The sequence below is a fragment of the Pseudophryne corroboree genome, chromosome 8, assembly GCF_028390025.1.
Source record: "Pseudophryne corroboree isolate aPseCor3 chromosome 8, aPseCor3.hap2, whole genome shotgun sequence".
NCBI lineage: Eukaryota > Metazoa > Chordata > Amphibia > Anura > Myobatrachidae > Pseudophryne > Pseudophryne corroboree.
This window is the reverse complement of record NC_086451.1, coordinates 259325166-259341018: the sequence shown is the minus strand read 5'-3', so window position 1 is coordinate 259341018 and position 15853 is coordinate 259325166. Positions and strand designations below refer to the sequence as shown.

At 44.8% G+C, this 15853-nt stretch overlaps 1 protein-coding gene across 1 annotated transcript in view; it reads left to right on the top strand.

The window, feature by feature from the left end:
• Positions 1–15853, top strand: part of LOC134947699 (pre-mRNA 3'-end-processing factor FIP1-like) — a 148235-nt gene that overhangs the window by 45938 nt on the left and 86444 nt on the right. The window contains exon 6 of the mRNA XM_063935655.1: positions 356–466. Within this exon, the coding sequence (XP_063791725.1) occupies positions 356–466 (111 nt within the window). The remainder of the gene's footprint in view (positions 1–355; positions 467–15853) is intronic.

The window sequence follows — 15853 nt, the reverse complement described above, 5'->3', positions numbered from 1 at the left end:
CTAAATTATTTTTCCCTGGTTTCTGTGAATGCACTTGTACATATGTGTGGTGTAGTGCTATAGGGTAGTGAAGCAAGAGAATTACATTTCTGAGAGTACCACCTGCTATAAATATTCATGTCTCCTTTGTAGGGTATTGAAGAAAGATATGAATATATTTGAATGAGGTTTTGCTCTTGTAAACATATTAATATGATGTACAATTTGAGTACGTTTTTTAGGTAATTGCTCAAAATAACACAACGTTAGAAAAATACCCATTCATCCAGCCTCAACTTTACTTGTAAGGAACACTTTTCTATTAGTTTTCTATTAGGGAATTCAGCTCTTGTACAGAGTAATATATTTCTTGTAGGTAAATTGCCACCAAGAGGAATAGACTTTGCTGCTTCGGGTTGTATTAATGGACTCCCCGTTATAGAGGTGGATCTGGATTCTTTTGAAGAAAAGCCTTGGCGGAAACCAGGTATACAATGAAGGTTTCTCACTGCAATATCTCATACTGTATATTCAGGACCAGATTAACAGTGGGGTAAATGAGATTACAGCCCAAGATTCCATCTGAAAATACTACCAATTAATAGATTGCTGTTTTTAGAACACCACATTTTCCCAGTTTTTGTTGAAATGTAAGACATTTAAATCCAGTTAATGTAATGGTACAAAGGTAAGCAGTAAAAAGTTTGTTAGCAAAAATTGAAAAATAATGTTACATTTAGAGTTGTAAAAAAAGGGCTTTTGTCTGGGAACAAGTAACGGGTCAATCATTTACAGCTGTTCTGCAGCAATGGAAATAAAGCCTTGAAAATTGATGCAAACAATTCCTACAGGTGTCCCAACTTCTGTTGATTACAAACCAGTTTTGGGATAAAAGTAGTTTTGGGTTAGACTGGCATTATTTAAACAGTATTGCAGTACTAGAATTATATCCATGAGTACGATTTTCTACGCTATCAAAAGACACTTGGAAACTGGAGGAACTGACATTAAGCGGTCTGGCAGAACAAAAGCCACAACAGTCAGTCAGAAGTCAACAGCTCGTGTGATAGGCAGCTCACAGGATAACAGCTTCAAGCACAGCTTAACACTGATCAAAGTAAGCAAGTCTCAGTTTCATTTGTGAAGAGAAGACCTTTATTTAACAGGTCGAGTGACAGTATGGGTGTGTACACACGGTGAGATCCTTGCTATGCCCGATTTTCACTTGCGATTTCCCATGAACTCCCCGGAGCCCAGCACCACCGATTTTGACTAACTTTTCTCGAGATATGGACTATGTGTGCTTATGATTTTGGCTTATGTGAGATGTCATTGACATGTGAGATGAACTAGATAGTACACCGATCTAGCAAGGATTGACTTGCCTGCACAGTCTTTTTTTTCTTGCAATGCCGACCTGGCGGGACCGCGCATCGGGCTCGAATCGGGATCGCAAGTGGCATAACACCTTGCGATTTGCACTAACTTTTCTTGCGATTTTGACTATATAGTCAAAATCGAAAGAAAATATCTTACCGTGTGTACACACCATAAGAAAGCCAGTGCTAAGATGTCAGACTAGGAAAATGAGGCTTGCCAGGGCCATGAAGCACCAGAACTGAACTGTTGAAGACTGGAAGAAGGTCTTATGGACTGATAAATCTAAATTGATATCTTTAGTTCATTGTGAAGGGAACTTGTACACCATCAAGTGTGAGAGAGGGTGGTTCCCCAGTGTGTGACATAAACAATTATGAAATATGGAGGAAGAAGCATGATGATCTATGGCTCTTTTGCATAGTCCTGAGTCGGCAACTTGCACAGAGCGATGTGCCCCCTGGACCAAAAGGGCTATCTATGATTAGTTGGTCATAGGTTCCTCCTACAGAAAGATAATAGCACAAAACATACCTCCAGGCTATGTCAAAACTAAGAACAAGAAAAGATGGTGATATTCAAATCATGGAATGGTCAGCACAGTCTCAAGATTTGAAACTCATCGAGCTGGTTTGGGATGAACTCAACAGAAGGTAAAAGCTAAGCAACACATTTATGGAAACTTCTGCAGCAGTGTTGGATGGAAAGAACTTCTCAAGCAATATTTGATTTCCATTGTAGAGAGAATGCCACGAGTGTGTTCAGTGGTTATATTGAAAAACTAATCTGGTGAGTCAAATATTTAAATTCAATTTTGTTAAGCAAAAATATTCAATGTTTTGTTTTTTCCTCCAATTGTTTATGTGCTCTATGCTTTAATTCAGAATACATTGAGACATTAATGCATAAATGTCAATAAACATTGGAAAAATGGGGATGTTGTAAAACGTTTGACCTGCAGTATATGTCAATTGCAAAATATTTTTATTATATTTTGCAAACGTATCCATTTGAATTTTTTTATTTTTTTAGCAATCTGTTTTTGTTGTAAATAAGAATAGGTAATTTAACAGGAACATAACACTAACACATGCACAGACAGGAGACAATCAGCAAATGCTTCACATTTTACAAATAAAGAGAAACACTCCAATAAAGAGTAAGTTTGAGTCCCACAGCATAAATGAGAATTTCAAGGAATCTTACAAAAAAAAAAAAAAAGCAATTTAACAGGTTTAAAGGGAAAATGCGAAGAAAAAAATGAGAGGACGTGAGGGTTAGGGAAGAGGAACAAGGTGTTAGAGGATGAGCATTGGTTACACTAAGCAATATATCATTGGAGGTGCAGGTTGACTCTTCCATATCTGAAGATTTGATATAATCCAAACATTTTTCAGTGAGACGATAGTGACACCTTTGCTTTCTGATGTTTCATACGGTCATTAGGTCGACCACTATTGGTCGACATGCAGTAAGTCAACATAGTCACTAGGGTCGACATGGAAAAAAAGTCGACATGTGTTTTTCAAATTTTTCCAGTTTTTAGAACTTTTTCATACTTTACAATCCACGTGGACTGCAATTGGGAATAGTAACCTTGCCCGAAGCATGGCGAGTGAACACGGTGCACTAATTGGGGTTCCCCATCACTTTACGAGGGAAACAACACCCAAAAAAGTTTTAAAAACCCTCATATTGACCTTGTTCATGTCGACCTAGTGACCATGTCGACCTAATGCATGTTGACCAATAGTGGTCGACCTAATGACTGTCGACCTAAGTGCTGTTGACCTAATGACCCATACCCGTTTCAATGTACACCAAACTTTGTTTCAGGCACAATATTTTTAAAAATATTGTAAACATTTATCTTCAGGCTGTGTATAAGGTTTATATGAAACATACATTCATTTTATTTATAGTAACATAGTATCTAAAGGCCCATACACACTTGACGATAAAATGAACGACGTCGTTCATTTCAGCCCTCATCAACGACGTCGCTCATTATATCGTCAAGTGTGTATGCATCCGACGACCACCGATGCGCGGCCCCGCGGGACGTTAACGACCCTCGCTTATCTGTGGAGCATGTATGCTCAATTTCCACTATGGTCGTTACCGACCAGAGACGTCGTTGAATGTGTATGGTATGAAAGACCAACGACCAACGACCAAGCCACTGTTCACCAGCCCTGTTCCCAGCTCATTATTTTAATAAACTGTTCAGCTTGGATGCTTCAACGATGAATGGTCTTTGGTCTTTCGTCTTTGGTCGTTGGTAGTTTGTATGCTCATGTCGTTTGCTCAGCTGTTCAAGGGAAGTTCAAGGGAAGTCGTTAACGACGGTCGTTAACGATGTGTGCATCGTCAAGTGTGTATGGGCCTTAAGGTTGAAAAAAGACAATTGTCCATCGAGTTCAACCTATTTGTGGTCTCCTACGCACGATTATTTTGTATAACAAATTGTGTTTATCCTGAAACTTTTATTGAAAGGAAAGTCAACTGACTTATGCAGGGGTCTATAGAAGACAAATGGTATAACAATAATAAGCAAGAATCTTAAACATAATATCCATCAATAATTCATGTTTACATTGTAAGTGTATATAAGAATAGAGTGCAGAAAAGAGAATAATATAGGAAGTAAAAAGAAAGGGGAAGTACTGTAGGGTGGCTGCCCACCAAGACATACAAAAAGAAAGGAGTGGGAGATGGGAATGGGAATGAATGAGATATGAAAGTGAAAGGTGTTAGCTGAATTTTGGGGGGACATGAAAATGAGAAGTCCATGGTCTCCTGTCACAAATGTTTTTTTCATGCACAAAATTATTAAAAATATTGTATAAAATTACCTTCAGACTATGTATGTAAGGTGTATATGAAGCATAAATGTATTTCATTTTTAGACATGGGTCACATCCCAAGATATCTTATGCAAATATTCCAAAACATGGAAAAATGCAAAATTCAAAATACTCCTGGCCCCAAGCATTTTGGATATAGTAGGGACTTGTTTCCGGTTCACTTGGACGGAGGACAGACGTGTGTAAATTGTACTGGTCCTGAGACAAATCACTGTGGGACCACTCAGGACCAGTACCATTTGCACACGTCTGTCCTCCGTCCAAGTGAACCGGAAACAAGTCCGTTGTAAGGACGCTCTCAATCACGGAAATTTCCGGATACACGGCTCTAACAGCAGCGCACGGACAAAATGAATGGGGAAGCTGGTGAGCATAACGCTGCAATTGCTCTGAAACCAGTGCTTGCATTGCCAATAATTACTAGTGTGCTTGGAGGTCGAGCATGACACTCCAACTACTCCTACAGTGAGTTTTCTTCCTCTGATATTCTCGTGACCAAAGCGACTATATTAAACACAAACGTGGAAAGTGGTTGTCCACTGATGAATATTTATGGAAAGTGTGATTAAATATCAATTAAATTAATTGCTTAAGCTAAGAGAGGTACCTGGGTGTTTTAGCAAGAAACTTTTATACAACTGTATGCTTTTTATATGAATTATGTGATGGTTGTTGTGCTTTTGCACTTCCTTAGTTGTGTATACTAAATCCACCGAGGATTTGGTTGGAAGCAGCAATTTGATAAAATACATAAAATATCTGGTGGTATTCTAAGTGTATAATTATATTAGTGCTGAAGTTAATCGTGGTTGCAATTTATTTAAAGGTTATTTTGGATATAGGATACTCAACTGTACTATGAAAATTTAAATAAGAGCAAATATAGGATCAGGAATCCAATACTTAGGATGTTCTCACAGGTATGATCGACGTATAGGGGAGTTTTCATTCATCATCACTATGGATTGGTTGTAGATACATCTTATTCCGTAAATTCCAACCAGTTATATCAAAAGGCTATAAATTCTGAACTCTAGCCTAGAACCAAGTATGAAAGCTCTTCCATCATACAAATTTATTTCAAAACTGCAATTTAGGTTCAAGTGTTGGATGGTAGGCCCCAGGGAGCTTCATGAACCATGGAAAACATAGCATGAAACCTGCATAGTTTGTTCCTCATTAGGGACCCTTGTTTTACCATCTCTCGACAAGACATCTACACAATACAGACAGTTGGAGTGATAGTGACTAATGAAGCATGGAAGTTTTGCAATTTTCTCTGAGTTTCTTTTTTTTCACAAGGGAGCTCTTTTGGATACATTTTCCCTTAATCGCACACTTATGGACCTCCCAGATTGCAATCTTTAGATGGGTACACACTAGACAATATATTAGGCACATCCGTCTACTGTGTACTCACTATGTCGCAGACGATGCATGCTCACGCAGGTCATCAGCTACTTCCTCCATTGGCCCTACATGCATTCGTCAGCATGGCCCCCATTGTTGTTTCATCAGTGCCCGCATTGGTGCCGGCTCCACCGCTTGATCCCGACACTGCTGATGTCGGGGCTGGGTACACATCGTATAGTGTGTACCCAGCTTTAGAAGAACTTTATATATTGTTTAAATTACAGTAATCATCTATTGTAGACGCCATCTCACCTTTAAGTACTGGGGATTCATTGAGCCTCCAAGACCAGTGCCTAGAGGATGCACATGGGATCTCTCCTATGTTACTCAATTTATGAACTAAGTCAGACCATGTAATCTGTCCTATGTGTGATACAGTAAATATGGTGCACTGTCTTGGAGTTATCCTCTCCTTCAAGCCATACATTCAGTACCTTTTTCAGTCCTGCTGTTTCCATCTCAAAAATATCTTCAGAATCAGAAACTTTCTTACACTAAAGGAAACTAAGGGCCTAATTCAGAGTTGATCGCAGCAGCAAATTTGTTAGCAGTTGGGAAAAACCATGGGCACAGCAGGGGGGGGCAGATATAACATGTGCAGAGAGAGATTTGGTGGGGTGTTTTCAAACTGAAATCTAAATTGCAGTGTAAAAATAAAGCAGCCAGTATTTACCCTGCACAGAAACAAAATAACCTACCCAAATCTAACTCTCTCTGGACATGTTATATCTGCCACACCTGCATTACAAACGGGGAGGTCATTCCGAGTTGTTCGCACGTAGCAACTTTTTGCTGCTCATGCGATCAACTAGATGCCACTTATGGAGGGAGTGTATTTTAGCATAGCAAGGCTGCGATCGCTTGTGAAGCCCTGCTATGCTAAAAAAGTTTTGTGCAAAACAAGACTAGCCCTGCAGTTACTTACCCTGTGCGATGGATCCAGCAAATAAGGTCCCGGAATTGACGTCAGACATCCGCCCTCCAAACGCCTGGACACGCCTGCGTTCGCTGCTCCACTCCCAGAAAACGGTCAGTTAACGCCCCGGAACGCCTTCTGCCCGTCACTCTTCTTGACGCGATCGCTTTCTTCATTATTCTTGTCGTTGCCCATCGACGCCCGTCGCTGGGCAACGATGCGCAGGCGCATTGCGGCCGGCGCACATGCGCAGAACTGACCTGTTCGCACCGGTGCGACAAACAGCAGCGTGCGAACGGGTCGGAATGACCCCCCTGGTTTTGCCCAACTGCTAACAAATTTGCTGCTGCAATCAACTCTGAATTACCCCCTAAGACCCTCATCAACTCACTGGTCATCTCTAGACTGGACTACTGTAGCCGCCTCTTCTCTGGCCTCCCTGTCTCCCACCGCTCTACACTCCTATCTATCCTCAATGCTTCTGACTGGTTTAACTTCATCTCCAAACACACTATAGGGGGAATTCAATTACCCTCTATCCCATCTTTGCACTAAAGATTATGGTAAATACCTGATTTACGGTAATTTTTCCCCAGGATAATTTAATCACCCCCCCTTTTTTTCACAGCCGTGTTTGCACGAAAGCACAGGGATCCGGAACTTATTCTTGATCAATATGCTTATTGCAATCGCATTCGCGAACATAAAAGTTATTGGAAATTTGTTTCTCCAGCCTTCGGCAGGTTAAACAAAATCCCCTATAGTGCCAGCTATTGGGGGCTAATTGAATTACATCCGATGGATCAATTAGCCATGGTAATTTACTGCAGCTAATTGAATTCCCCCCTGCCTCCCCTCTCCTACAAGTCCTTCACTGGCCCCATGTCCCCTTCAGAACCAAATTTAAAGTCCTCACACCCACTTACACTTACAAAGCCTTCACCCAATTCTCTCCTATTTACAGTACATCTCTGGTCTTATCTCTTTTCACACTCCCGCAGAACTGTCCCAGCAATATCAGGATAGTTGGGTGATGTGCAGACATACATAGTCATAGACACATATACATACAGTACATATATACACCCACACATGCATAAAATGGTGGGATGCATCAAAGATAATTTTGCGGTGAATCCTCCGAAAATGCAGTTTTGAGGTTTGTCGCATTTCTCATATGCACCAAATTCCAGAATGCGATAAATACCGGAGCTTGGACCCGAAAGGCAATGCCATCTGTTTATGCCATTTCCTAAGAGATGTCTATGGGCTACTTATAGCAAAAGTTTACTGAGAGGGATCCAACCAGATCCCTCCCAGTGTCCTCTGCAGGGTGTGGGTCATTCACCACATGCACAGAAGGACTCCCGGGTCATAAACCCGGAAGTCCTTGTATCACAAAGGACAGCATATGGCATTACTAAACGCAACTATGCTTGCGATGAGAGGTGGTTTGCATCGCAATGCTTGATGCATCCCACCCACAGTCACACATATTTATACATACATAGTCACACACAAGCACACATACATTGAGCAGTACGGATGGTGTAATGGTTAGCATTACTGCCTTACAGTACTGAGGTTGAGGGTTTGATTCCCACCCACTCTCATCTGTGTGGAGTTTGTATGTTCTCCTTATACTTGCGTGGGTTTCCTCCGGGTAATCCGGTTTCCTCCCACAATCTAAAAATATACTGGTAGGTTAATTGGTTACCAACAAAAAATTAATCCTAGTGTGTATGTGTGTGCGTGTACGTATAGTAGGGAATATAGATTTTAATCTCCACTGGGGCAGGGACTGATGTGAATGGGCAAATATTCTCTGTGAAGTGCTGCGTAATATGTGTGCTCTATATAAATAACTGGTAAATAAATAAATAAATACAGTCATGCATATATACACACAGACCTCCCAACTGTCCCACTTTTATGGACTGTCCTGCTGTGCTATCCGCGGGCCACAGTGAGAAAGTTTGTGTGCACGACCTCTGTTCACAGCAGTGCCAGATTAAACCCTGTGGATGTCCCTAGACAGTCGAAATCTTGGGGATCCCTTGCAAATTATTTCATACATTGTGGCTACATCTGATCTAAACCGGCACTCTTGGCGCAGCTAGGCATGCCTGCTCCTAGCCATGCTGAGCTGTGGCAATTGCCGCTTCCACTCATGCGAATGGGGCTCGTGTGCATCTAAGACGCAGTCGCGCAATCGCAGCAAGATGTAGCAACGTTGAGCGTGGCTATATCTGTAATACGTTATTAGTTTTACCAACCAACAGTCTATGATCTGAAAACTGTAATGTGAATCTGATGTCTATGGTTTATATACTTTAAGTTGTTAATGGATACAGTAGCGGATCTTGCCACGGGCAAGCAGGACTTTTGCCCGAGGCGCCGCCTTCCGGAGGGCGCTGGCGCCATCCGGAGGGTGCCGCACCATGGCAAGATCCGCTGCTGCTGTGCCCTCCGCTGACCGCTCTGTTCCCCGGCTGTGTCCCCCTGTGAAGGGAACTAGACGCTACGCGTCTAGTTTCCCTTCGTGGAGAGGACCTTTTGCTGTGCGGTGCGCGATGACGTCATCGCGCACCGCTCAGCATTTCAGCGGCGCTACTACTGTACAAGGGGCGTAACTGGCCACGCCCCTGTATTAAGCCACGCCCCCATTTCCTGCCGGGACGCAGAGAGCGCTCGAACCGGCCCTGAATGGGTACATTACATTAATACCTTATTTTCTGCAGCAGGGTAAGATCGGGGTGTATAGATGGATCTGGATCCAGGGCAACAACATAAAGCTTTACCCCACCTCCAGGCACTGTGAGCTCAGTTTTGTAGTTGGTGCCTGCAGTAGCAGGTCACTAAACAGGAGAGCTGCACAGGCAGCCCTGAAAACTTTACAGAATTAACTTTTCAACAAGGGCTGGCAGCGCTGTAAGTCTGAGAAACTTCAGCGCTGCAGCCTAATCGCCCTCCACGCAACGCCGCATACTCCTGCTGGCTTGCCCAGGTACTTGCAGTGGGAACGTTCACGGCACAAGGCACTTCTGTGAGACGCTACCCAGGATTGCGTGGCCGTCACCGGGGGGCAGGTAAGGTTGAAATCGTGTTCCGTCCATGGTCTAGAGAGGCGGATCGTAGCGCTGACGTGGACATTGTCACCGAGCAGGGACCCCACTAGACCGCCAGGGCAATAGGAGCACAGGTCAGGTGTATTAACACCTTTTCTAAATAAGGCTCCATAGAACCTGAGGTGGTCCAGCATAGGGGAGGTGGTGCGTGACCTGTATTACCTCCACTGGTCCAGGGCACAATTTCAAGTAGATTTTCCCGCCTTTGGGCTGTTTCACTCCTTGCTCTTCCCTCACAGGAGCCTGGGCAGCCATCAGCAGCATAAGCAGCAGCAGGTCTCCGGGATGCTGGACAAGCCTCTCTGTAAAAACATCTGAACAGGGTTGTTTTTTTACATGCACTTAAGTATCCTGCCTGTCTTATAAGGCAGTGCTAGTGAAGATAAGTGTTCATTGCAGTTAAATTTGAGTGAGTTTCCTGCGTTATCCTCCAGCCTCAGGGCTGTGCTGTAATATAAGTGTTTTTGTTTTTGCAGCATTATTAACCATTTGTATACTGCATTGCATGTGACTGAGTGCCTTTATCTGTGTCTGGTTTTCATTTTCAGGGATTCCAGATATCTGTCTATTATATTCTATACCCTGGGCCTGGTGCATTTGGGTTAGAATTGCTGTTTTCACAGTGTTTATATGTATATATAAGTATATTACATCTGTGTTGCAGTCACATTATACCCAGTTTTGTTTATTTGTACTCGCACTGTGTAAGTCCACTTTGTTGCTCAGTACTATTATGTCTAGCAAAAAGGGCTGCAAACAGGTTGAAGCCCCTGTATTAGGACCATGCAGAGTATGCTCAGCTGGTTTAACTGAGGAGGACATGTTACATGATAATCTCTGTATTGCATGTTTTACACCTTCCAGTCAGTCCGCAGCGCCTGTCCCTGTACAGGGGCCTTCGTGGGCAGCTTTCACCTCATTGTTGGGTACCCTGGTAGAATGCCTGCTGCCCCCTATGGGCCCACCATTGGCACTGCCTCCCCAAATGGTCCCTATGGTTAATCCGCCATGGGCGGATCATTTGTCTTATCAGCTACAGGATTTTAAACCAGAATCTGGCTAGACAGAAAGCTCCCTATGGGTACACACACGGCTTTAGTCATTCTAAGCGGGCTACTTCTTCCTCTCAATTCACTGTCCCTGCCCTGATAGATGCTAATAAGCATATTTCTCATACGTCCTAGCGGATGCTGGGGTCCACTTCATGACCATGGGGTATAGACGGTTCCGCAGGAGCCATGGGCACTCTTAAGACTTTTCAATGGGTGTGAACTGGCTCCTCCCTCTATGCCCCTCCTCCAGACCTCAGTTTTAGAAATGTGCCCAGGCAGAATGGATGCACTCTGAGGAGCTCTACTGAGTTTCTCTGAAAAGACTTATGTTAGGTTTTTTTACTTTCAGGGAGAACTGCTGGCAACAGACTCCCTGTTTCGTGGGACTGAGGGGGCAGAAGTAGGAACCAACTTTCTGAAGAGTTTCATGGCTCTGCTTCTGGCTGACAGGATACCATTAGCTCCTGAAGGGTACTGAACGCTAGCCGTGCCTAGATGCTCACTCCCACAGCACGCTGTCACCCCCCTCACAGAGCCAGAAGTCAGAAGACAGGTGAGTAGAAGAAGACAGATCTTCTATCAAGAAAAGTGACGGCTGAGGTACAGCACGGCTGGCGGGAGCGCAGCGCGCCATTGCTGCTCACACACACAGGCACTGCAGGGTGCGGTGCGGTGCCCTGGGCAGCAAAAACACCTCTATAAACTTGCAAAAAGGGGGCATAAGATGCCCAGGCACAGCCCTACCCCCACCAGTATAAATATTATGAAAAGTTTCTGAGGTAAAAAGGGCGGAGCTTCTTCCTCAGGCAGCCAGCACACTGCTAAGTGCCATTTTCTCTCTCCTCAGGCTGCAGAGACATCGCTGGTCCTCCTTCACTTCTGACTACAAGTATCAGGGTGCAAAAAGGGGGGGGGGCACAAGCGAATTTGGTGCTTTACTGTGTAAAAAGCGCTGCATGTCAGTGGGCATTCTGTGTTCACAGGCATTAGATACTGGCGCTGGGGTTGTGAACTGGCTGCTACTAAACTGTGTCCCTCTGACAGATTTTACTGTGGGTCTGTCCCCTATAAGTCCCAGTGTGTCTGTGTGTGTGTTGTACACGTGTGTAAGACATGTCAGAGGCAGGGAGTTCCTCCCCGGGGGAAACCATTTTAGGGACACAGAAGTGTAATGTGATGGCGCTGCCGGCACACCAAGAGCCTGCATGGGTGAAATAAATACGTCATAGTATGCATTATATCAATAGGAGATTAGATAAGTCTGAATCTCATGCTGAGTGCTGGAGAAAATCTGTGGAGGATGTGATTTTTCAGGGCTCTGTTCTTCCATCCGCAGGCGACCCCTCTGGGTCACATAAGAGACCATTTGCGAATATTGTGAATACTGATACCGACACAGACACTGATTCTTGTGTCGACGATAGTGACTCCAGAGAAATAGATCATAAATTGGCAAAAAATATACAATATATGATTGTGGCTATAAGGGAAGTTCTGGAAGTCACGGAAGCCACTCCTGTACCTCAGGAGAAGGCTTATTTCTATAAAGAAAAGAAATCCAAGGTCACTTTCCCTCCTTCCCACGAGCTTAATACACTCTTTGAAGGGATGTGGGTGAATCCCGAAAAGAAATTTCGTATTCCCAAGAGAATTCAGATAACTTATCCTTTCCCGGTGGAGGACAGGAAAAAATGGGAGTCACCCCCTGTGTTAGACAGTGCACTGTCCAGGTTGACAAAGAAGGTAATTCTCCCTGCACCTGGCACGGCTTCACTAAAAGAGCCGGCAGACCGAAAGATGGAAACTACATTGAAATCCATTTATGTTGCCAATGGTACGCTGCTCAGGCCCACAATTGCTTGCGCGTGGGTGAGTCGCGCTATTCAAAAATGGTCAGAAAGCGTGTCATCAGAAATTCTGATGACACGATTGATAAAGATGAGATACTCCTTAAGTTAGGGAATACATGCTAGAAGCGATGAAAGATATTGGACTCTTGAGTTCACAAGCCGCTACCATGGCAGTATCGGCTTGGCGGGCGTTGTGGATTCGCCAGTGGAACGCGGATACAGATTCCAAAAGAAATACGGAGGCTCTCCCATATTAAGGTGAGGCCTTATTTGGCGATGGACTGGATGCGTTAGTCTCGGTGGCTACCGCAGGTAAGTTGACATTTTTGCCCTCTGCGCCTGCACCGGCAAAAAAGACATATCACCCGCACATGCAGTCCTTTCGGCCCAATAAATACAAAAAAGCAAGAGGTTCCCCCTTCTTTGCGGATAGGGGAAGGGGAAAGGGAAAGAAGTCCACAGCAGCTTCTGGTTCCCAGGAGCAGAAGTCTACCCCTACTTCTGCCAAATCTTCAGCATGACGCTGGGACTCCTTTGCGGGAGGCCGCTCGGGTGGGGGCACATCTCAAACTGTTCAGCCAAGGTTGGATTCTGTATGGCCTGGATCCCTGGGTGTTGCAAATAGTGTCCCAGGGATACAAGCTGGAGTTTCAAGACGTTCCCCTATGCCGATTTTTCAAATCGACCTTGCCAGCTTCTCTTCCAGAAAGGGAAGCAGTAACAGCGGCAATCCAAAAATTATGTCAGGATCAGGTCATAGTCCTGGTACCTTTGTCCGGAGGACTGGAAATCACTGCCCTCAGTGATTCCATTTTGAACTTGAATCGTTTCAAGTAGAGATTCAGATTTTTCAGGTTTAGGATCGGTCTGACCGAGCCGTCCGGCTTCGGAATTACAAAAAGGCTTGAATAAAACCCATCCCCTTGTTGTGACAAAGGTACCAGGACTATGACCTGATCCTGACATAATTTTTGGATTGGTGTCTGTAGACATAAAAGATGCTTACCTGCATGTTCCCATTTTTCCTCCTCACCAGGCTTATCTGAGATTTGCGGTTCAGGACTGCCATTACCAATTCCAGACGTTACCTTTCAGTCTCTCCACGGCGCCGAGTGTATTCACCAAGGTGATGGTGGAGATGATGGTTCTCCTGCGTCAAAAAGGAGTCAATATAATTCCTTATCTAGACGATCTCCTGATAAAGGCGAGATCCAGGGAGCAGTTGTTACAAAACATCACACTCTCCCTGTCAATACTCCAACAACGTGGTTGGATCATAAATTATCCAAAGTCACAGTTGGAACCGACGACAAGATTGTCTTTTCTCGGGATGATTCTGGACACAGAAGTTCAGAGAGTATTTCTTCCGGTGGAAAAGGCTCTGGAAATCCAGAAAATGGTAAAACAGATATTGAAACCATCGAGTGTGTCGATCCATCAGTGCATTCGGTTGTTGGGGAAGATGGTGGCGGCCTACGAGGCCATACAGTTTGGCAGGTTCCATGCCAGGGTATTCCAGTGGGACCTGTTGGACAAGTAGTCGGGATCCCACCTACACATGCACCGGAAGATAATCCTGTCATCAAAAGCCAGGATTTCACTCCTGTGGTGGCTACACAGTTCTCACCTACTAGAGGGACGCAGGTTCGGGATTCAGGACTGGCTCCTGGTAACCACGGATGCAAGTCTCCGAGGCTGGGGAGCTGTCACTCAGGGTGAAAGCTTCCAGGGAAAATGGTCGTCAGGAAGCCTGCCTTCACATAAACGTGCTGGAATTGAGAGCCATTTACAACGGCCTTCAACCAGCGGTACATCTTCTTCAAGATCATCCCGTGCCGATCCAGTCGGACAATGTAACAACAGTCGCGTACATAAACAAGCAGAGCGGAACGAAAAAAAGCAGAGCGGCAATGGCAGAGGTGACGAAGATCCTCCTCTGGGCAGAAAGACATGTAAAGGCAATGTCGGCAATTTTCATTCCGGGAGTAGACAACTGGGAAGCAGACTTCCTCAGCAGACACGATCTCCATCCAGGAGAGTGGGCCTACACCAAGAAGTCTTCACAGAGGTGACAAGTCTTTTGGGCAATAGCAGTGGATGCGCTGGTGGCCCAGTGGGTGTTCCGGTCGGTGTATGTCTTCCCTCCACTTCCACTGATCCCAAAAGTGCTCAGGATCATAAGAAGAACAAGAGTTCGAGCAATCTTCATTGCCCCAGACTGGCCAAGGAGGGCTTGGTACCCAGATCTTCAGGAGTTGCTCATAGAATATCCTCGGCCTCTTCCTCTTCGCGAGGACCTGCTGCAGCAGGGGCCGTGCGTGTATCAAGACTTACCGAGGCTATGTTTGACGGCATGGCTGTTGAGCGCCGGATCCTAGCCCGAAAGGGTATTCCCAAGGAAGTCATCCCCACCCTTATTCAGGCCAGGAAAGGAGTAACGTTGAAACATTACCACCGTATTTGGAGAAAATATGTGTCTTGGTGTGAATCCAAGAAGGCACCTACGGAAGAGTTTGAGTTGGGACGTTTTCTCCATTTTCTGCAGGTTGGTGTGGAGGCGGGCCTACGATTGGGATCAATCAAGGTTCAGATTTCGGCCTTGTCAGTGTTTTTCCAAAAATAATTGGCCTCTCTTCCAGAGGTTCAGACCTTCGTGAAAGGGGTTCTGCACATCCAGCCTCCATTTGTGCCTCCAGTGGCACCATGGGACCTTAACGTGGTGTTGTAGTTACTTCAATCAGATTGGTTTGAGCCTCTACAAGAAGTAGAGTTGAAGTTTCTCACTTGAAAAGTGGTGATGCTTTTGGCATTGGCATCCGCGCGGCGGGTGTCTGAATTGGGGGCCTTGTCTCACAAGAGCCCTTACCTGATCTTCCATGAAGATAGGGCAGAGTTGAGGACTCGTCAACATTTTCTTCCGAATGTGGTTTCATCTTTCCACATAAACCAACCTATTGTGGTGCCAGTAGTTACTGACACGTTCACAGAGTCAAAGTCTCTAGATGTGGTTAGGGCTTTGAAGATTTATGTCGCTAGAACAGCTCGAATACGGAAAACAGAGTCTTTGTTTGTCCTGTATGCTCCCAACAAGATTGGGTGTCCTGCTTCCAAGCAGACTATTGCGCGTTGGATCAGAAGTACGATTCAGCACGCTCATATTACGGCTGGATTGCCGTTACCGACATCGGTGAGGGCCCATTCCACTATGAAGGTGGGCTTATCCTGGGCGGCTGCCCGGGGGGTCTCGGCATTGCAACTTTGCCGAGCAGCT